General features: G+C 52.2%; 1 protein-coding gene across 1 annotated transcript in view; it reads right to left on the reverse strand.

Moving 5' to 3' along the window:
- WNT9A (Wnt family member 9A) overlaps window positions 1–22,073 on the reverse strand; it is a 57,063-nt gene extending 34,990 nt beyond the window's left edge. The window contains exon 1 of the mRNA XM_027695550.1: window positions 21,945–22,073. Within this exon, the coding sequence (XP_027551351.1) occupies window positions 21,945–22,039 (95 nt within the window). The 5' untranslated portion in view covers window positions 22,040–22,073. The remainder of the gene's footprint in view (window positions 1–21,944) is intronic.
- Window positions 22,074–22,707: the final 634 nt, after the last annotated feature.

The raw sequence follows: 22,707 nt of genomic DNA on the forward strand, positions 1-22,707 counted from the left end.
AAAATAAAAATTAAAATAAAAATTAAAATAAAAATTAAAATAAAAATTAAAATAAAAATTAAAATAAAAATTAAAATAAAAATTAAAATAAAAATTAAAATAAACCTCCCCACACTGGGCATATCCCACAAGCAAGAGAACTTTGCTGCAACTCTTCACAACCAACCTGAGTCTCCCTTTTCAGCTCAGCCCTTTGTATCCCAACGTGACCAGTAATAAAGAACACCCAGAACCCCTCTCAAACTACTCCATCAACAGATGCTCATTAGAGTTAATCACAACCAGAGCAGCTCCAGCCTGAAATGGAGTTTCCATCTGTCTTCAAAATGCACGTGGGCTTGCTGTGCAATTCCCACATCCCACCTATTTCAGTGGGTCTGGAGTCAATATTCCCAGGATGATACAGGGCACAACTACATGGAACCGATCAGAATTAGAACCAGTAGGGTAAAAAAAATTTAAAAAACAAAAATCAGAAGATTTAAATTAATTTCCAAGCGTCACAAAGGTGCTCAGTTATAGAATAAAATCTAAAAAAAATATGAATAATGACAGTTGAGCAAAAGCAAATTGATATTTCCATGAAAAAAAAAAAGAACATGCCCATGAATAAAATCTCCCCAGCAGGTTTCTTCACCCAGGGAATAAGCAGGACCAGAGCTGCCCATTCAAATGGCATAAATTACTATTCAAATAAGATAACACAAAGATGATTCGAGGCAAAAGAAGTTAAAATCTGGCTCAACCACCATCTCTACCCTGCCTGCACTTGTATTTAGCAGGAGTGATGTTTTCCCTTGAATCCTGGGGCAGAGCACGTTTGAAGGGAAGGGTATGAACACGAGCTGAAGGGGCATAATCAGGAAACTCAGGGAATTTTTGAGTTTTAACAGACACACCCCCCAAGATGAGCTCTCCCCTTGGTTTCTGGTACAAGCTGCCCCAGAATTCCCAGAGCTTCCAGCAAATCCCTGCAGGGCCACGTTGCTGAGGCAGCAGCGGCTGAAACCCAATAGCGCCGCCACGAAACTTGGCCACGTCCTTCTCCCGGGTTTTACGTCCTTCCCTGGGAGACGGGATCACATTCCCCGGCCCCCTTTTCTCCATCGGAGCTCGAGACTTTCCAGTTGGTCCCGTGTCAAGAGAATTGTCCCACCCCCCCCAGCCTTGGTGTCTCACCTTCTGGCGAGCCCTGCACCAGCCGCCCCGGCTCCCTCCGGCCCTCCCGGACGTATCCAGCATCCCCTGAGCCTCATTCCCGAGGGACACCATCCCACAAGTCTCACACCTCGCTTCCCTGAAGCGCAGGTTATGGCTCTGGAGGCTGAACCACAGGAACAAGAGTGGCAGGAGCTCATTTGCTTTGCCAGCTCTCGCTCTGCCACGGTCCCCGGAGTGACATTTGTTTCCTCGGTGGTGGAGAAAGGAATCCCTCCAGTTTACCCCAAAATAGCAGTGGTTTGAGAGTGCCCCAACAACATGCAGCTGGAGCAATAAAAAACCCTGAAGCTAAAAATCAGGGAAAGGCATTTTACAGCAAGGGAACAACTGGGAGACGATCACTTTGTTGTTACAGGCCGACTAGCAGGTCTCGGCATGAAGGGAGCAAGAATAACCCATCCCAGCACACAATTATTGTCATTTGTCATCAAAAATATTCATTCCTTCCACCCTGTGTCAAAGAGTTTAAACAAGTGCTCAAGACTGGTCTCCTAAGCTCATGATTTCTCACCCAACTTCTTGCTGAAGGATGCCCACGGTGAAAGCCTTGACATTCCAATGACAAACTGATCTGTCCTGGAGCTGTCAAGGAGCAAAGGGAACTTTAGAAAAGCAAATGGCAGCTTCAAGGAGGAAAGTAAGGCCCAAAGAACACAAAGATAAGAGGAAGCCTTTCTGCTGGGGCTCTGTAACGTGATTTCTTCGTGAATCAAAAGCGTCCTTCACACTGGAATTTTCCTCCGAGGTAAAGAAGGGCTTGCAACTAATTAAAAAAAAAGCCCTCCAAGTTTCCAAAGTATTTCAAGCGATAAAACCAAAAGTTACAGCCTGAAAATAAATCATAACAGTAATATGCACACACTTGAGAGGGAAAAAAAACAACAGATATAAACCTACACTGGAAAAATCTTACACTTAGCGCAGCCAAAATGCCAGTTGATACATGTCACATTTGGGCGCTCCAGGCAACGCTATCACAATGGCTAATGCAGGCAGGCAGGGCTCCAAGGCGAATGTCCAAAGCCCAAGAGGACACACAGATGCTCCCTGGAGCCTTAAGAGAACAGTGATGGCATCTCAGGCCTTTTGCTGAAGCTTTCACACACACGTCCAGCATCTCGAGCGGCGGCGCAAGTCAAAGCAAGGCTGCGACCTTTGGGACGCCGTTACCGGCTAATCCTTCCCGAAGGAGGGCCTCCCAAAACATTTAGATTGAAGTATCCATGAGATTAAGATGTTTATCCCTCCCGTGTTCTGCACAGTTGTGATTTCAGCGTCTCCTGGCTGCGAGAGCTCGGGAGGACCAAGGGCCAAGAAGGAGAGAGGGCGAGGCGGGCGAAGGGACGGGATAGCAACGCTAACAAATGTCCCTGTGTTTGCTGGAAACCTGTCACCAGCCTGCAGATGAAAGAGGGAAACGAAACTAGGGGAGGTTTTGCCCCAGATGGAAATACCTTGTGTGGCCAAGTTGACGAATCCATGGGGTGCAAGAAGAACTAAGAGCAAAACGTGAGACTACAGAGGGGGAAATGTTAAGACTTTCCAGGTGTTTGTATGTGGCTTCAGCCAGAAGAACCCCTTTAGGTCACCCCAGCCCGTCAACAGCCCAAAGCTGCCTCGGCACAAATGTTAAGAAGGAGGTCAATTAACTCCTGCTCTGACTGGAGAAAACTGGTCCAGCAACCATGTGCAGAGATGAGGGTATTCCCATCTCCCACTCCAAACTGGAAGGGTGTTTGGCACCAGAGTCTTCACAGGCAAACCTCATGGAGACACTCAAATCATAGAATCTCCTGAGTTGGGACTCACAAGGATCATCCAGTCCCGCTCCTGGCCCTGCACAGACACCCCAACAATCCCACCACATCCAAACCCTCCTGGAGCTCTGGCAGCCTTGGTGCTGTGCCCACTGCCCTGGGCAGCCTGGTCAGTGCCCAACCACCATCTGGGGGAAGAATCTTTTCCTGAGATCCAGCATAAACCCCCCCAACAGCTTCCTGCTGTTCCCTCCATCTCCCCCTGGGAGGAAGGTGTTGATGGCCATCCCTGGAGGAAAACGCTGAGCTCTTCCCAACACAGTTTGCAGCGAGGGAATGAAGGTCTCCAAAGCAACTTTGGCCAAGCACCACAGGAAAACATACCTAATGTGGAGAAGAAACACACTTTCTACAAAGCACAGAAGAACTCAGTTAACAGGAGGGAGGATGAACACACAGCAGCCAAGACCATTCCTCAGTGCACATGGAGTGAGGAGGAAGGGGTTTATGACAAGGTGACCAGTCAAAGCCTAACTCTTCTGCATCCTAAAGCAAACTCCAGAGTCAGGACACTCACACCAGACACGTCTGGTGGCAGATGAGACACCAGAACTTTGTTCCAGCACAACAAATCCTCACTGAGTCACACTGCCCAGAGATGTTGTGGACTCACCATCCCTGGAAGTGTCCAAGGCCAGGTTGGACAGGGTTTGGAGCAACCTGGGATAGTGGAAGGTGTCCCTGCCCACAGCAGGGGCTTGTAACAAGATGATCTTTAAGGTCCCTTCCAACCCAAACCATTCTAGAATTCTACAGTCATGCCTTTGAGCTGGATGCTGCATGAGGGCATGGCACAAGTTATCCAGTGCTTCCATGAGGTCTCTGTGCCAATACCTGTTGTGGCTTGTTTAGGATGGTGACTTGGTCCTGGGCAAGGATGCTCCCTAATAATTTTATGTTCCTACACATCTGGTCATAACAAATGTCTGGGTGGATCAGAGGGAGAAAACATCAGGACACCACTGGCCATCCCCTAGACAAGGTTTTATAGCCTCCCCCCCCAAAAAAAACCCCACTGGTTCCACACTGAAGGCCCCAGAGCTTGCAAGGCAGGTTTAATTTTAGAGCACACTCATGGGATTTGCTTACATAATTTTCTTGATTTGGAAGGCTTTCTATTTTTCTTAGTGAGAAAAGCTGTCCAAATTTATCACGTTAAGCGGGGGGGGCCTGTAAGGATCTTAAAATACATTGGCTGCGATTCCCCTTTGAAAGTTTGCATATCACAATTAGGGCAATATGGAATTAGAGCAGCTTTAAAAAGTGAGGTGGCAAAGAAACCATTAAAAAGGACAAATCCTCACCAAATTATATTGGCACCCAAACACAACGACCCACAGGTTGTCCAGAGGCTGCTGAAAACAGGGCAGCAAGAGATCAAGGAGTGTTCCAGTTTGAACCCTTTAAGCAGGATGAATGCAAATCCCACAGGAGAGATTTTGATTGATTGGAAGAGTTGGAAAGTGATTTTTGAGAACACCATCTTTCTGTTATAGGCACATTTATAACTCCTGGAGAAGATGTTGGCCTTATCTAACTGGTCAAGAAAGAAATTTCCCCTTTGGGTATCCTGCAAACCAGTCCCCAAAGTCCCAGAGACAGGACTTGGCAGCAGCCTTGATACTATTCCACATTTAATTCCAACCAAGGAGGAGTTGAACAGAATTAAATCTGGGGTAGTATCAGGATCACAGCAAGGACTCAACTTCTCAGGTTTGTTCTCACCAACTTGCAATCACAAAAAGCCATAAAACCTTTACACCAACATCTCACTTGATCCATTACTCCCAATTTTCATACTGATCATTTTTGTAGGTGGAAGTTGAGTATCTCCTATAGCAGACATTTCCAACCCTGTGGACGAGCTGCAGGAGTAGAAGGAAGGGGTCAATTTACAGAGCCTGAAAATAAAGGAAACTTCACCAATCCCATGAATGCCACAGGCCAACATCCCTCAGATTCAAGATTCACAGGAAGCAGAATTCAGTTTAAATGTTACCAGGTATCTTCCACCTACTGAAGACCCATCTCAGGGACTACTCCAGCAGGTCCCTTCTGCCCAAAAGTCATAGGAATGCACAATGGAAGAAGCTGTACCTCAAGCAGAATCATTTAATTTGGGCCTCAAACACAACTCAAGTCTATGAAGGTCTTGCCTTTAGGTTTCCAGCTCTTCTGACTACTTAGAGAGCAGCCCTGGAGCTCCCTGCCACCTCTCCAGGAAGCCACAAGGGATAGAAAGCAATTCCCACTTCCAAGGCAGCTTGTCAGACTCCCACTTTGGATGATGGTCACCCACAGGAGCTTCCTACACTGCATGACCTCAGAGAGGCCCCCAAAAAGCTGTCCTAGAATGGTCACAGAATCACAGAATGGTCTGGGCTGGAAGGGACCTTAAAGATCATCTCATTCCATGGGCAGGGACACCTCCCATTAGCCCAGGTTGCTCCAAGGCCTGTCCAGCCTGGACGTGAAACATCTCCCAACAAGACCTTGGTGTCTCCTCAGGAGTGAAGTCACAACTTGGTTGCTCACACAGAAGTGATGTATTCTCCACAGGCACTATTTTCACTACTTCCCAGAGCAATAGCCCCAAAAAGTCTTTAAGAAACACCAGAGATGAGGTTAATGGCCTCGTGTCTCAAAGAAGGAAACAACAACACCTCATGGTGTTGAACTCACCAGGAATTGCCACCAAAAACTGGGGAGACTGAGTTCCTGAGTCAGGTAACTAAAAACCTGAGGATTTAATGCACTGTATTGCTTTTTGAGGGTACTCTTTGAGCAAGAACAGAGATTTAGGTCAGATATTAGGAAGAAATTCTTTACTCAGAGGGTGGGGAGGCCCTGAATTGGATTTCCCAGAGAAGCTGTGGCTGCCCCATCCCTGAAAGTGTCCAAGGCCAGCTTGGAGCAACCTGGAATAGTGGAAGGTGTCCCAGCCCATGGCAGGGGGTGGAACTGGATGGGCTTTCAGATCCCTTCCAACCCAAGCCTTTCTATGATAAGAATAAGAAAAAACCTCCCAAAATCTGACCATTGATTTACATCATTGCTGCAGGAAACTTGACCAGGGAAATCACATTTAATGCAGAACCACATCAGCCAACATCCACATTGTCACTGGTTGTTCCCACCCCGTGGCCAAGCCTGAAGGCAACCAGAGACTGAAGAGCAGCACGGTGATGTCCTTCAGTCATGGACAAACTGCTAGAGAGGGAAGGAGGAGTTCCTTGGTGGTAAGAAAATGAGAATTAATCAGCTTATGGTTCAGGCAGAGCCCTAAGAGAGATGCAGACTTTGCACAGCAGCACAGTGGGTCCTTTGAGGGATCCTGAGCTGCAGCACAGAGGGGTCTCACAGCCCCCACACCCCAGGGCAGCAGCATCCACGTCCTGCCTGTGTGCAGTGTCTGTTCCCTTCTCCACTGCCTGTGGGGATTCTCCATGAGAACCATGAAAAAAACCCCAACCTAAAGAAACTAAAGGTTTTTGTCCCTCCTCCCCCCCAAAAAAATCCTTATATAGCTGCCAGCTGCTGCTGTGACCACCCAAACTGCTCCCCCGTTTCTCAAGTGATGCTAAACTAAGTAGAGGAGCTGAAATATCCCAAGCAGGAGGGGAGGGTGAAGTTACACAGGGCCATTAGTAAAATAAACCTTCCCTGGCAGGCTGGAGAAGCAGCACCAAGAGCAATGCTGGCACTTATTTCAGTCACTGGGTTTAACCCTTCCTCTCCTCAGCCACCGTCCCACGAAAGGTGGCAGAGCTGTGCCAAAGAGCCATTCCCACCCCAATCCACCGGTGGCCAACCAGCAGGGATTAAATTTGGGCCCAGAGCAGCCAAACAGGGGTCTCAGGATGGTAATAAATCAGATAATGGGCTGCAGGGACACAGAGAATGGATGGAGAGCACCATCTGCAGAGGGTCAGCGTTACCTCCTCTGCCCTTCAGAGAGCAGAGTCCAAATCTTTAGGGTCAGTACGAAGGAAAAAAAGTATTGTGATGGTTTTTCCCTCTGCTCAAGAACATTCCCTGGCACTGGTAGGATTCCCCTCTTCACCCCAACACACATCATCTGACTCTTAAAAAACAGAGGAAAACCCCATCCCACCAAAGTCCCTCCCCAGCAGGAATTATCCTGCCCGTTTGCCCCCCCGGGGCACCACATGTAATGACTGTTTTTCACTGGAACTTCAGGGAAACAGAGGCCAAAGGCTTTTACAACCACAGCTCATCCTCAGCTGCAGAGTTAAATTACTGAGCTGAGAGGGTGAGTGTGCTGTTGGTCAAGTATTCCCAGTTCATCCAGTGCCTTCGGGACAGCAGAGAAAAACTGGGGTGTGACTCACTGCCCTGCATTTTTAAGTGAAAAAGCAAAAAGAGCTCGGTTTGGGGAATTACAGGAAAAAAAAAACGATCAGGGAAAGAAAATAAGAGTAAAAAAAAAATAAGGGAGAGCAAAAACCTCTAAAACACCCTGGTTGGGCAACTGAAAGCACTGGATCAGCAGATGCAGCAGCTTTTCAGAGGAGCTGGTTCACACATTAGCAGAGGTAAAACGTTTGCAGCTTTTCTATGTGAGAGGCTGCCTATATTAGTCATCTGTAAGGGGACACTCCAGCAATGCTAAGTGGAATGAATCGAGCACAGGAATGCAAAGTGGGGTGGTTAAACCACATCACTTTTGGAGTGCCTCCTCCAAACAAGGCTCTAAAGTGCCCTTAATTCAGTTTAGCCCGATTTGCATTGAAATCAAGTCTGTTAAAGTGAATTAAGGACCTTTTAATCCCCGAGGAGAGTGTTTCCACCGGGGCTAGTTAAGAGTAATTGAACTAATCCACTTTAAAAGTCAGTTCAGATTAGTTGTGCTAAGTGGCTGTGCAGATGAGGCCTGGGAGCACAGGGACTGTCTCTAGGCTGCAATAATCACATCAATCTGCCTCTGGGGCTGCTCTGGGAGGACAAGGAGAGAGGCTGGGAGGGATCCAAAACACTCCAATAAGAACGCTAATAGAAATGTCTCCCTGTGCTTGACAGGTGCCATCTGGTTGCAACCAAAGGCATTTTCCACATGTATTTTCTGTACATACCATATTCCCCGGGCATGGCCAAGGGGAAGCTGGTTTTTATGGGCAGCTCCGGGACCAGGTTACTGCTCCAAGAAGTGCTGGCAGCATCTCTGACCCAAGCCACGCTCGAGGCTCACACCCCTCACTGAAATAGGAAATATTCTCCATTCCCCTCGTCCTGAAGGAGTCACAGGATGTGCCTGGGCTCAGTGGAGGGCTGAAGGGACCAACCCCACCACAAACCAGTGCTAGGGGTGGTTGTTATCCCCATTTAGTGCCATCACACCCACCCCACCCCCAAATTGCTTCCCGCCGGTTTCCACCGCAGCTTTTCGACCGGTTAGAGCAAAAAGCAGTTCACAATTCCCACGGAAACACGGGAATGGAAAGCTAAAGAGGGGCAGCAGAAATCAAAGAGAGGGCTAAAACCCACCCCAAACCACATCCTGCCCCAGTTTTTACTCCAGCCCCCCCCACACACACAGACACCAGGCAGCAGCACCGAGCAGGCTGAGCACAGGTTTTGCCTTTCTAGGAAAGCACCGAGCCCCTGTTCAATCCAAGCCAGTTCTTCCCCAAGCTAAGAATAATCCCCCCAGCTGCTGTTTGATGTCCCCATTGCCATGGATGCAGTGTTTTTTCCCTGGGAGATCCAGCAGGGCACGGGGGAGCGGGGGCTGCGTGTGTTCGCCCCAGTTTAATGTTTCCTGTGCGGTTCAGGGCCGTTTTACCTACAGGTATGTTTATTCCACTACTTTAGCAAACCAGCAGACTTTTTAATGGAACTGTTGATATTTTTCCTGGCCGCTGCTCCTCCTGGAGAGGCGAGGCAGTGTACAAATGAAGTTCATTTCCCAGCTCCGGCCCGAAGCTGCTCTTCTCCTGCCGGGACCGCAGGGAATTGAAGGTTTCCATTGCACTGGTCGGGTTTCTTCCCTTCTCCAGCCTTCAGGTTTTAGATACACAAACAGAGGGCTCTGGGGCAGCTGACAGTAGCGAGAGAAATGCGTGGCTGGTGCTTTAAGCAAGGGCAGCAGCTGCCCTGGAAATCCAGCCACACATCCCCCAGCAAGGCCCTGCAAAAGGAGAGCAGGTGCAACACTGCACCCCTAAAATGAAGCCTCCACTACTCGTCTTGTTTTGCAGGCTGAAGCTTGGTGTCTCCTGCTTATAAACACTTCAGAGCTCACTAAGCCATCAGGAGGACCCCCATACTTTTGTCTCTGAACCCCTTTCATTGCTGCAATAGGAGCAGGAACTCCAACCCGGTGGATTCTGCTTCATCAGGCACCTACTGGAAGCACTTTCAGATATGGTCCACAGTCCAACAGCCCTTTGGGGCCCTGAGAGGAACCCAAGGATGTGCACCAAGTCCCTGACTCAGCTCACAGCCTGCTCACTGTGAAAATAGTCCTGGTTTACAGCTGAAGTACCCTGAGGAGCCCAAAGCTCTGCAGATCCTGAGCAACCTCTGCACTCCCCTTGGGTAAAACTCACCCCAGGCCTCTGAACACACCCAGACAGAGCAGAGCCCAGCTTCAGAGCCACTTCAATCCAAAGCACTTGAGAGGAGCCCTCCCAAGAGCTCTGGTAGCAGAGTGAACAGCCCCACACACGCAGGCAGCAGCATCTGCTGGGACAAGGCCACCCAACTGCCCCTGCCCTGCTCATCTGCCCCACAGCAGCTACAGCAGAACATCCCTGAGAGCAGCTCACCAGCCCCATCCCTCACTCCAGGCTGGAGCCTTCACCCTCTGGAATCAGATGGGATCACCTTCCCCCTCCACGAGGTGCCCCCACTGCTGACAGGGAGAGCACCCAACCCCAGCCAGCTGAAAAATACACCCAGTGGCATCACAGAACAGGGTCATCCAGCCCAGTGCAGGCCCAAACTGAGGGATTTTTGTCCCAGTGAGTCAGACAAGGCCAAGCTGTCGAGCTCACCTCCCCCCTCCCAGCGCCAGCTCCCGCTCTCAGATTTTCCATGAGCTTTGCAGCAGCACAAGGGCCTCAAGGGATGCAGGGATGAGGGAGGATGCCCTTCCTTACCCTGGTACCTCCCACAGGGCAGTGCCTGGGACAGCTCTAGTGAACCCAGTCCACGCACTGGGGAAGACTGGGAACACAAAATCCCCAGGGACAGAACTGCAGTTACTTTTAAGGCATCTCCGCTACATCCAGTGGGACCTGTTCCTGCAGGGTTGGTGATCCCTCTGCAAGCTCAGAAGACAAATGCAGGATTATTCTTGGTCCCACTCCCCTCCAAATACCTCCCTAGCCCTGCACCTTGCAGAGACACAGGACTCTGCCCACAAACACATTTTCATCAGCTACAGAAATCACTGTGGACATCCCAGCCTGTACCACTGACCACAGGCACTGCTCAGAGCTGCCTTCAGCCCAGCTCACGCTCTCCCAAGAGCAGCCCTTCAGCTTCAGTCCTCCCTTGAAACTCATGCTAAGCCTCTGGATTTCCAGAGTCAACACTGGACAAGCCAGAAGATAGAAACAGTCACCAGGGATGCAACACAGCTGTGCTAATGAGCCAAGGGAAGTGTTGGATCTTTGGTCAGACCCTGTAATTCAGCTCAAGTGGCTGTTTCACCTCTGGCCTGTCAGATCAGCTTGTTAACCACAGAGTGGGAAATCGCTCCCTGCTTGCTCCCAGCAGGAGATTTATCTTTGGCAGGGGCTGAAAACATCCCTCCCCCCCTCACCTTTGATTACAGAGAGGCCCAGGGATGCAGAAACAGAGTTGGGCTCTAAGTTTGCCAGGTATTTCAAGATCTCACCTTACACTGGAAGAGGATTAGGGCTGGAAAAGAATTTTGTCAAGATTAAGCCGAACAAGTCAGTTCTTTTAAATCAAGTCTCAGTTCTGCTGAACTGTCCCCAGAGGGGTTTGGGCTCCAGGATTGGGTTTCTTGGCAGAGGAGGTGGGCAGCACGGGAGAGCTGTAAGCTGAACTCTGTGTCCCTGAGCTGGGAATGGTCCCCTGAAGGCACTGCCCACACTGGGAGAGGTCCCTGGAGCCAACACCAGAGCATCCAGCTCAAGGTGGACCCTCACCCCAAGTGCAATCACTCAGCTGTTTCCCAGTCCCACCAGCTGCTCTGACCCTCATCCCTGAGCTGAACTTGGCTCCCAGACACTCTGATGTCACAGCTCATGGATTCACATCCCATCTCACCCCTGAGCCAGCCCGAAGCTGGGTCAGTGCAAGAAGCTCAGCCCTACAAAAGGCACCTCTGCAGGAGGCAGAGGCACGTGGAGCGCTGTGATGTGCCCCAGAAGCCTCCTTTGAGGGCACTGAAGGAGTTATCCAGGCCTCCTCAGGCCTGGGAGGGTTGGGATCCTCGTGCCTGAGCCTACAGAGCAGTAGGACATAAATAAGCTGAGAAACCCCAAAATACAGCGGCCTTGCTGTGTTAAACTCCAGTGGAAGCACATTTTCTTTGCCTGCCCGAGTATTTTGCAATGCTTTGTGTGATGTGCCCTCAGCCACGCTCCCCCACTGCCTTAGAAGGGGCTCTGCACCCACAGGAGACAGGACTGACTGGTTTTCCACAGGAATCAGGAGGCACTGAAGTCAAAGCAAGATTTGGGGGAAGCAATCCCTCTGGGAAACACTCTGGCAGAGCTCCTGCAGGCAGAGAGGAGCTCCAGTGCCAAGGCCAGGGAGGGGGGATTCCCACCAAACCCACCACCCCTGGTAGCTGAGGGCTGGTGGTTTTCCACACCCATTCCAAGTGTGGCACTGCAAAAGGAAGCCACTGCAAGCTCTGCTGCAGCACAGCCAAGGAGAACCACCTGAAAATCCAGAGGATGGAACATTTTGCTGTGGCAGCTCCAGAGAGCAAGGTGTGTGCCCACAGCAACCCCAAAATGGAGCTGCAAAGCCCCACGGGGTCCTCTGGACCAGAAAGCAGCACCTTCACCCCCAATCTCCAGCTGCCATCTCAATAAAAAGCGCAGTTACACCCCCCAGGGCCGCCCGGCTTTGTTTTTGTTGCGATACCAAGCATCAGATCTTTGAAATAAAAAAATAATCAATCTTGGGAGATGACAGTAAAATGAGGATATTTAAAGGCCTGAGCTCACTGTAACAGTCGGAAAAAAAAAAACAAAACAATGCACCCAGCTCAGCAGGGTGAGGTTTATCCTGGGAATTAGCTATGGGCAAACAGGGAGCGGGGCACAGAGATGCCTCGGGGGCTGTTTCTCTTAAGGGATCAGGTCGGGGAAGGCTACAAAAATCCCAAAAAGCCCCGAGAGGAACGTGCCAGAGCTCAGCAGATGGACAGCCCTGTGGGGACCCTGCAGCCGGGGGGGGTCAGTGAGCACCAGTGCCCTCCCACACACCCTGCAGCAACACAGGGCTCCCTCCCACGGGCAGGGCTGGGGACCTGTCACCTCCTGCTGATGGATGGCACCAGGGAACAGGAGGCACTTGGTGGAGGCGGAATTTAAAGGGTAATAAACTTGCTCTGATTGAGAGTTGGAACAGGTTTTCTTGAAGATACGGGTGAGCCCCCCCAAGGAGATGCTCGGGTGGCACCGCTGGTGGTTTTGGAGCAGGGCCACAACCAGTTCCTTTTAAGGAGAATCCCAGAATGGTTTGGGTTGGAAGGGGCTTTAAAGCTCATCCAGACCCACCCCCTGCCATGGGCAGGGACACCTTCCACTAGACCAGGTTGTTCCAACCTGGCCTTGGACACTTCCAGGGATGGGGCAGCCACAGCTTCTCTGGGCAACCTGTGCCAGGGCCTCATCATCCTCCCAGCCAGGAATTCCTTCCCAATATCCCATCTAACCCTGCCCTCTGTCAGTTTAAAGCCATTCCCTCTTGTCCTGTCCCTCCATCCCTTGTCCCCAGTCCCTCTCCACTCTCCTGGAGCCCCTTCAGGCCCTGGAAGAAGCTCTCAGGTCTCCCCAGGGCTGCTTAAGTTCCAGAAGCAGAAAGCCCAGTGTGAGCTGTGGGCTCTGAGTATCAAAACAATTCATCTTTGCTTTCTGTCTCACCTACCTGCACATCACACACAATCCACGGGCTCAGACTCCAGACCCACCCTCGTGTACTTCAAAATAAACTCTTCAATTTTCCACTATTAACAATGGAAGGAAAAAAAAAAATAAGTAGACCAAAACTAGATGGAACTCTAATACTTTTGTTCATCAGCTGAACTTCTTCAAAAAGCCCCTGGCCTTGAAAACAACAGTTGCTTGACCCCACTTGAGCTGGGAGGCTGCTCTACCACGTGGTTTCAGAGTTTTTCAACAGCAGACCAAGGTTCTGGCTAAACTTCTGCCCCGTTCCTCAGCCAGACCAGGACCATCTGACAGGTTTTTTTAAGCTAAGCTCAGACATTATATGGGCCTCTCAGGGCTTCATTCACATTTAGGGGAAATGACACATCGCTCCCCAGCACAAGGAGCCACCTCCTGTTCCACACAGTTCTGCTGCTTCAGGCTCTGGGAAGACTCCGAGCAGTTTTTCCAGGAAAGGAAACTTTTGCTCCCGTTGGGAAGCTCACCCCTCCAGTGCACAGCTAATGCAGAAGGAGTCAGAGCGAGTTTTGCCCCGAACTCCACCTGGCAGCCCAATTAACGCCGTTTTAATCAGCCGTAGGCCAAATCTGCTCATAAAAAAATCCATGTCAGCTCCCATAGAGCCCGATATCCCACCAGCAGGAGCTGCCCCCCTCCCAGGCCAGCACAGACTCAGCAGTACTGTCACATACTGTTGAGTTTGCATGTTCTGCAGGGCATGCACAGAAGGGCTGTTTTCATCCGTGTTCTTTCCGAAGAAAGAGTTCAAGTTTTTTTAACCTGTCGTTTCCCCTTCCCCCAAAAAGCAACCCTTCAGCAACTTGAATTAACAAAACACTCCCCACACCTCAGAGAAGAATGATTTAAGGTCACCAGCAGACTGGAAGAACTACCAGAGCACGGGCAGGGGCTGCTGGATCCATTTGGAACAAGAGCTCCCTGCAACAGCTGAGAGGGAAGAAAGAAGTCAGGATAGATTTTTTTTTCTATCAGCTCCAGCAAATCTCGTAACTGCTGTGTTTATCCATGCAGTCAAAATACTCCCTGTTCCACTCAGAGCAGTGCAAACATGCATTACAATAAAATGTAAAGCTTGCTGAGCTGATAAACTTCATAAGTGTATTTTCTGACAGTATCTGGAGAGATAAGGCTCATTAGCACTCACAGCCACGATCTGAGGGAACCTTAAAAAGCACAGTTAAAAACGGGAGAAGAGGGAAAATTTGTAATTAGATGTCAAAACCCCAGCTTCTAAAAGGGTTAAACCTTTCCACCCACCATCATCATAATGTCTAGCCCCTATTCAACTTGACCTGAGCTGGCTCCTGAGCTCTGGGGCCAGTAAATCAGGAAAATATATATCCCACCAGTCCTGGGTTGGACCAGGACCTGCAGCCACGCTCTGCAGGAGGAGCAGCAGCCCACTCATGGATATTTAAGAGTGCAAACAACAGGCCCCTCTGCTCGAGGGCTTCTCCTCAGATTGAGAAACCAATTGTATTAACACACTACAAGCCACCAGAGAGCTTTTTTTTTTTTGGCTGCAGACAGCAAGGGCTGCTTCAGCGTGGAGGGGAGCCAGAGGCTCGGCGTGTTTGCAGTCTGGAAAGCCAGGTGTGGGAGACTCCTTGGATTGCTTCAACACGCCCTCAGGGAAGCTGGCAGGTTGCTACCTGGATAGTTTGGGCACTTGGGGTAAAGTTTTGTGTCTAACAAAAGGTTGGAGGAATTAAGCAAGCGCCGTGCCCACCCAAGAGCTGGAACCACACGGTTGGAAACCGAGAGAGAGCAGATCAAGGCAGTTTTAATGCACTGAATCCTCTTGTCCAACACCTCAGACAGCAAAAATTTGGATAAGGGTTGATCCAGCCCAAGCCTTGAAGGTGCCACATCACTCTGTGTGACTGGAGCAGAGATTTGGAGCTTCTGGCAGCAAAGTGCTTCCACCTCTGGTGACCCAAACCTGTGTTCAAGGTTGTCACCCCAGCGGGGATATTTCAATGTAACATCTCCAAAACCTTCAAAATCCCCTTCCAACTTAAGCCCCTCCTAGAAGGCATCGATGCACAGGGATGCAACAGAGACAGGGCACGTTAAGTCCACTCTTCAGCTCTCCTGAGCCAAGATTTGCAGGTCCCACCACCCCTGTGCAGCTCTGATCAGCTCTGCCCCAGGAATTCCCTCCTGCAGTGGGAACACCAGTGATGCTCAGTGGTTCGGTACCTCCTCTGGCTATTCAGTCCCCTCCACGGGATCTCAGCTCAGCAGTGCCTTCTGATGAGGATTTTCCATCAAAAAGATGATCTTAAGGAGTGTTTAATTATTAACATTTATTAGAAACAAAGACACTGTCAGCATCTCCTTAAGTGAAGGGAATGAAATGGAGCATCCCTGGGAGGGAGCGTCTGTAAGAGAGCTGGAGAGGGACTTCTTACACAGACATAGTGACAGGACAAGGGGAAGTGGCTTTGAATTGGAAAAGAGCAGGGTTAGATGGGATATTAGGAAGAAATTCTTCCCTACGAGGGTGAGGATGTCCTGGCACAGGTTGCCCAGAGAAGCTGTGGCTGCCCCTGGATCCCTGGAAGTGTCCAAGGCCAGGTTGGAGCAACCTGGGCTAGTGGAAGGTGTCCCTGCCCATGGCAATGGATTGGAACTAGAGGGTCTTAAACACAAATCATTCCATGATTCTCCAGGAGGCAATTACACCCAGTCCTCCAGCACAATGGATTAAGCAGAAAAATGAAGCAAGCAGCAAAATCTGACAAAACTCAGCCTGGTCAGAAAGACTCAAACTAAGCAGCATCACAGTGACTCCTCCACAAAGTCTCCCAGACCTTCCACTTAACTTCCTCCCCCTTCCCAATCCCGCAACTAATTCAATTACCTGCCACTGAATAAGCCTCAAGGCAATTCTCATTACCCCGGATAAAGCACAAGGCCTTTAATTATTAAACACTCCCGGGCTTTTTGTGTTGGGGTTGTGGGGCTGGACTCCCTTTTATTGTTGTCAGCAGCTTCCAGAAAGCAAGTTAATCATTGACCAGGCCTTTCACCAGGAGCCCAGAGTCCTGTGGATTCCTGGTCTCTAGTCCTGCATCACACCAGGCTAAAGAACTGCACGCCTGCTTTGCCAATTATACGTTCAATATTCCCCTGGAACAAGCCATCTTCTCCCCCCAGGGGGTCATTTACAGCACTGGTGACCCCTGCACACACACAAAAAAAAATAATAATGCAATATTTGGACGCACAGGCTGTGAAAGTTCTCACCACTGAGTTCAGAGAGAAAGAGCCCCAGTGTTTTTCCAAGAGAGGGAAACTGAGGCACAAGGCAAATCTCAAGCAAGATGGTCAATCCAGTATTTAAGGCATAAAAAATACTAATTCCTGTCTAAATTAAGGGCTGTTCCATCCTCTAAGCACACAGCAGGCAAGAGGAGCTTTCAGCTACTTCCCAGCCTGATCTGGGACAGATCCTGGGCCCCAGGGATGAAGATGCAAGGTCTGGCAGACCTCGGCTATTTTTCCAAGTGTTCCCGGGTTTGCCACCACCCTCATGGCCACTTCATCAAATCCGGTGCCACTTCCAAGCATCTACAAAGCAAATGCTGCTTCTGGGCACGGGGCTAAGGAATGGAGGTTAAACACTGCTTTGAACTGACCCAGAGAGGCCAACTTTGGGAGAGGAGCCAGGCAGGACTCAGAGCAGTCCCTACGTGACAAGAAAAGCAAGGGAGGGGGAATAAAACACTCAAACCAAACCGGGCACACCCTTCCTAGGAAACCCTAAAAACCCAGCACCTTAAAACCCACCTAGAGGAGGGCGGAAGGCGGCGGGGTGGGATGGCAGAGCCGCCCTGGCAGCCCCCGGGAGCCGCCTCTGCAGGCTCCAGCTGTGTTTGCCTGCGCTCCGCATTCCTGCCTCGCCACCCGAGCCCAGGGGTTTTTTTTTTGGTTTTTTGGGGTTGCTCCGAGAGAACCAGCTGCTCCATCTCAACACACGCCAGAAGACGAGCGAGAGGCGCGCCTGGAAAAGCCGACGCGCGGCAGCTTCCCCGGGAGCTCCCGCGCCTTCGGGTGGCCCCACACCACCATCCAGTGACAGGTACAGAAATCCTGGATGTGCAAAGAGCCCCGCTGGCACCCGGCGCGTCCCACAGGCTGGAAAAAAAACAGGCAGCGGAGCCCGCGGGATTGCTTTTATTGGAGGTGACATTCGAGGTGACGCCACACGCTCCGAGTGACAGTTCAGACACGCGTGGTCTCACCCCTGGCAGGAACTCGGAATCACAGGATGTGCCGAGTTGGAAGGGACCCACAAGGATCACCCAGTCCAAGCCTCAGCCCTACACAGGCCCATCCCCGAGAGTCACACCCTGTGCCCCAGAGGATCATCCAAACCCTCCCGGAGCTCTGGCAGCCTTGGGGCTGTGCCCACTGCCCTGGGGAGCCTGGGCAGTGCCCGACCACCCACCCGCTCAGCGATCACCACCCCCGAACACCCCTTCAAATCCAATATCCAGCTCTTTTCCAAGTGCTTTTAGCAAAGTTACACCCCGAACTACAAAGTTTCCACCCGATAGCACCTACGGGGTATAGTTAAGTCCGTGGGCACCTATTCTGCACCTGCCAAAGGGAATAAAAATATATCGCGCTTCCCACACTAAACCCCCCCCCACTGGGCAGCAAAGGACCAGCTCTCGCATGGGGTGTGTGTTGGTAAATTAGGGCAAGCTATGCTTCCCCTCCCTCCCTCCCTCTCCCCCCTCGTGAGCATTTGAGGGTTCCTGTTGCCTGCGTGCAGAGCTCAGCTCGGTTACATTTATGAAGAACATTGCAATCTGTCAATATAAACACTATGTAAGCCTGAGCCACTTGTAACATTACTACTGTCTTGACAAGTGTTTGCAGAGGGGGCAGAGCCGCTCGGCTCCTTCTGCTGCTCTGAGCAAAGCCCGAGCAAATCCCAACACGCTGAAAACGCTCCTTCGGCAAAGAAAAACAAGGAAGGGGCGCATCCAAACTGAATCAGACTCGAAATCAGAACACCCAGAAAGAAACAGTGGGGGGTGTGATTTATGGCCTGCACGGGTTGTCACCTCAGATCCACAGATCGGGCAGCTCAGGAAAGCAGCAGCTCCTCCAGGCTGGTTTCCCTTCCTTCCCACCAGCATCGGGGCGCAGCAGGATTGAAGTTCCTCAGCCTGCCCGTCACCCCAGCACGGCTAATCTTGTCATCTGCCACTTCCACAGCCCGGCAGTGCAAGACCCAACACAATTCCCAGATGCTGCTCCGGCATTTCCACCACCCCCAGCCACATTTGAGAGAGGAAAAGGGAGGAGGGGAGGTGCCCACACCCAGAGCGTGCAAGGCACAGGGAAAGCAGAGCGGGAGGAAAAGTGAAATGCAATGCCTTCTCAGGGATCCCAGCAGTCTGGGGCTGCTCCAAACTACCCCCACCAGCCAGTTGGAATATGGTGCAAATTAGTTTTCAGACAGCCCAGCTGCAGAGGCGATGGCTGAGCATAAAAGCTCGGGGAACTTTTGGAACAGCCAGTGCATCTCACACTGCTCTCAGCTGACACTTCTCTCAAGGCAGTGCTTCCCCCTCTGGTGCAGACAGAGCCTGTAACAGTCTCCTACATGTTCTCCTCCCCCAAATGCACCCATCATCATCATCATCAGATATCCTGATGTGCAGCTCTAGACACAACAAGCCATCGGGGCCGTGCTCAATTTTGTAGACACGGGTTTCCCTTTTTAGCATCAAGAAGTCTCTTATCAGACGAGGCTTGGGAGCTGGAGCACCACCACATCCCTGCAGCCACTCTCTTCCAGTAGTTAGGGCTGACTGTAACCCCTCAAACCCCTCCTGAGCAGGTGCCTGCAGGGTCTCAGCTCTGCTCATGCCACACCCCAGCATCCCCTCGGGTCCTGCCATTGCTGGGTATCAGCTCCAGGTCAACCTGACACCTGCTTCTCTCCTGCTCCAGGGAGGAGAGCAGCAGCACCCAGGTCACCCCAAGGCTAGGGAAAAACCCGTCCCTCCCTTCACCCTGGACACTGAATCATTTCCTTCAGCACATCTCCTCCAAGGCAGCAGCCAGAGCCCCCTCTGCACCACCATTACCTCACACACACACACCAAACTCTGCTTCCAGAGGGCATTTCTCATTCTTGGCTGCTTGTGCATCCCTCCAAGAACACCACAGCCAGACTTCCAGGGAAGCAGCAGCCTCCAGCCGTGCTATTCCCACCCCAGCATCCCCTCCTGCCCCTCGGGACAGCCCCAGACATAACTCCACGCTGACACAATCTTGTTATCGCGTAACCAGGGCCCCATTTCTGTCCCCACTTAATTCCCCACCAGGCCACACATTTGGAGACACGGAATTCTTTCCCTGAAATAAGACATTGGGGATGGAGGAGGGGGGGGAAAGGGATCATCCACAGCTGTCCCTATCCCCCAGCAGACTCTGGAAGGGAGCAGCCAAGCTGCAGCTACACCACGACATCTGTTTAACACGGTCTGTGCCCCTCCACCGCCTCTGACAGGGGTGGCAGCACCCAGAGCAGAGGGTCCAGCAGGCCACCAAAAGGTGTCCTGGTGGCTTTGGTGATGCCTCAGACTGGGAAGGAGCCTCCCTCCCCCTGCCTAGAGAGGCTGGTGCATCAGCTGAGCCCAATTCAGTATTTTAGCTCAGGTGACGCATTCAGGTGCTCAGGAAAGATTTATTAGAATAAACAGATGTGTTGCCTCTCCTGAGGCAGCTTCTCCATAGGAAGATGGGTCGATACCAGCCTTCACAGAGCACTGGCAGAGAACACGGAGTTCTGCAGGAACATCCAGCTTTTCACCACGGAAGATTTCCTTCCTTATCAATACGCAAAAGCCCGCGGTGAGGAGGGCTCAGCTCTTCCACACGCACTTGTTAAATCACACCAGGGATTATCAGGACCTGGGATCTCGGCTCTGACTGCTCCCAGTGCCCCCCCCGCAGCTCAGCAAGTGCACCCTCTGCTTGAGGCCTCTTGGAAGAACAAAGAGCAGATTAACAGCAGATGCTGCTCCTTCGCCGGGGCTTTAAAGTCGGGATGCTTTGCATAAGCAAACTCCACACCACAGCAGCCCCGGAGCACTTGGAGTGCACATCTGGCTGGGTGCACATCTGGAACCTCCTATCCCTTCCCTTCTTGCCAGAGAGGGAGTCTCAAATCCGAAACAGCAGCTGTACCGAGACAGAGAACAACCCAAAGCGCTCAGGGCAGACCCAGCCGCGGCTCAACATGTTCCCTCTTAAGTTAAAATCTCCCCCGGCCAGGAGAGAAATCCCAGAAGGAGCTGGAATGAGTTACCTGCTGCACTCCAGCAGATACCAGACTGCACAGATTAATAGGGGAGTTAGAGCCAAGCTCCTTACAAACCCCATCGGTCCCCACGGCACAATTCAGCCGCTCAGTGCCGGTGGTCTTCAGCAGACACACGAGAAACGGGCTCAGTGCAGCCCTCCGTGCGCTGCCGAGGCAGAAGAGGGCTTTTCCTAAAAACCTGCACACACAGGACAGGCTGTTTCCTCAGAAAACCAGCCCCAGCAGCAGGAAGTTAAATGGTTGTGGAGTTGGAAACAGAAGATGTAAGTAGCACTGTTTGGAAAACTTTGCCAGACCACAAGCAATGGACAAGCCTCAACACCAGGATTTGTTTTACTGGAAAGAAGGGGGGGAAAACCTCAAGTCTGCTAAAACATTCTCCAGGGCTGGTCCAGTGGCTCCTACCAGCGGTCACAACACAACATTCCCCCCCCCAAAAAAAAAAACCCAAAAAAACCCGAAAAGCAAAAATCACCACTCTGGAGAAAACTTGCACCAAACCCTCTTGTACGACTGCTCGCGTCCTACTCCCCTCACAAACCGACAACGTTTTGGGACAAATAGTTTTAAAATGAAGAATAAAAGGCAGCGACACCCCAAAAAAGCAGAGAGGGAAAGACACTGCGAGCTGAAGCCCCGCGACGTGGCTGCGGGAGGGAGCGGGTTTTATCTGGGTCCTCCAGCTCAACCCCGCGCCCACGGAGGGGAGATACGGGGGAAAAGGGGGATAATTGGGATAAGGGGTCGGGAATGGGAAGGATCGGGATCCACCTGCCGGGCCGGGAGCGCCCCCTGCCGGCCACACCCTGCCCCGCGCACAGGTGAGCGCCGGGATGCGGGAACCCCCCCGCTCCCTCGGGAATCACCTTCACACCACGGGATGGTGGATACGGCGCGCACCCCCCAAAAAAATACATCACCAGGGTGATGCCAGCACCCGCTGGCCAGCACCTGGGGTTGAGGCATGAGGTTAAATTGGGCGAAAAAAGAGGTTTTTGGGGTTGTCCCAAGCTGGCGGGGGTTACACCCCGCACCTGGCGCGCTGCAGGTCCCCTCCATGCGAATCACCCCCTCGGGAAAAGGGGGAACAGAGCATTCTCCTGACCTCAGCGGCTGCTTCCCGCAGCCCGGCAGCTCCGGGTGGGCTCCCGGAGAGCCCGGCAGCGCCAAAGGAATTCGGGGGGTCGCCCGGCTGGGAGCGGGGTGGGAAGCGGGACGGGTGCGCCGGTGCCGGCTGTCATCCCGGGATGCCCGCGCCCAGCGAGGGGAAGGAGCGCGGCAGCATCCCCCACCTCGGGCGGGACGGACGAGGCTCATTTAAAAAAAAAAAAAAAAGTATAAAAAGCATTAAAGAAAAAAAGAAAAACTAAAATAAAAGTTGAAGAGCAGGAGCACGGGGGGGGCACCTACCCGAAGTAGGCGGCGGAGGGCCGCGGGGCGCAGGCGAGCAGCCCTAGGAGCGCGCAGGAGGAGAGCCATCCCAGCAGGACGTGTCCATCCAGCATCTTGCAGCGGCGCCGGCGCTGCTCATCTCGTTCCCCCGCCGCGCCCGCTGCGGCCCCGCCGCCCGCCCCGCTTCTTATAGCGCGGCCGGCACCGAGAGCGCGGCCGGCCGGGGCGGGCCGGGGGCGGGACACGGCCAGGGGGGAGGGACGGCGGCAGGGGACACCCCCCCGGGGGAGGGACGGAGCGCCGGGGCGGGGAGAGCGAGCGGGAGCGGGAGAGGGAGCCGGGAAAAAAGGGGGACACCCAGATGGGTGCGGTGCGGATGGGCGGGGGAGAGGGGTGGGCTTGCAAAGGTGGGGGTGCGAGGCGTGGGTGGCACAGGGGTGGGGACCCGGGGAAGAGATGGGGGAACAGTGCGAGGGGCGGGTGTGAAAGGGCTGCGTGTGCCGGGTCTGGGTGGTTGTGAAAGGATCGGGGTGTTGTGCAAGGGGTGGACGTGCCAGGGATGGGCAGCTGGGCAAGGGATGGGCAGCAGTGCAAGGGCCACATGTGCGAGGGGTGGATGTGCCAGGGATGGGCAGCTGGGCAAGGGATGGGCTGCAGTGCAAGGGCCAAGTGTAAAAGGGCTGCTTGTGCCAGGTCTGGGTGCTTGTGAAAGGATCGGGGTGTTGTGCAAGGAGTGGTTGTACCAGGGATGGGCAGCTGGGCAAGGGGTGGGCAGCAGTGC

The sequence above is a fragment of the Neopelma chrysocephalum genome, unplaced genomic scaffold (assembly GCF_003984885.1).
Source record: "Neopelma chrysocephalum unplaced genomic scaffold, ASM398488v2 Primary Assembly neopelma1_101, whole genome shotgun sequence".
NCBI lineage: Eukaryota > Metazoa > Chordata > Aves > Passeriformes > Pipridae > Neopelma > Neopelma chrysocephalum.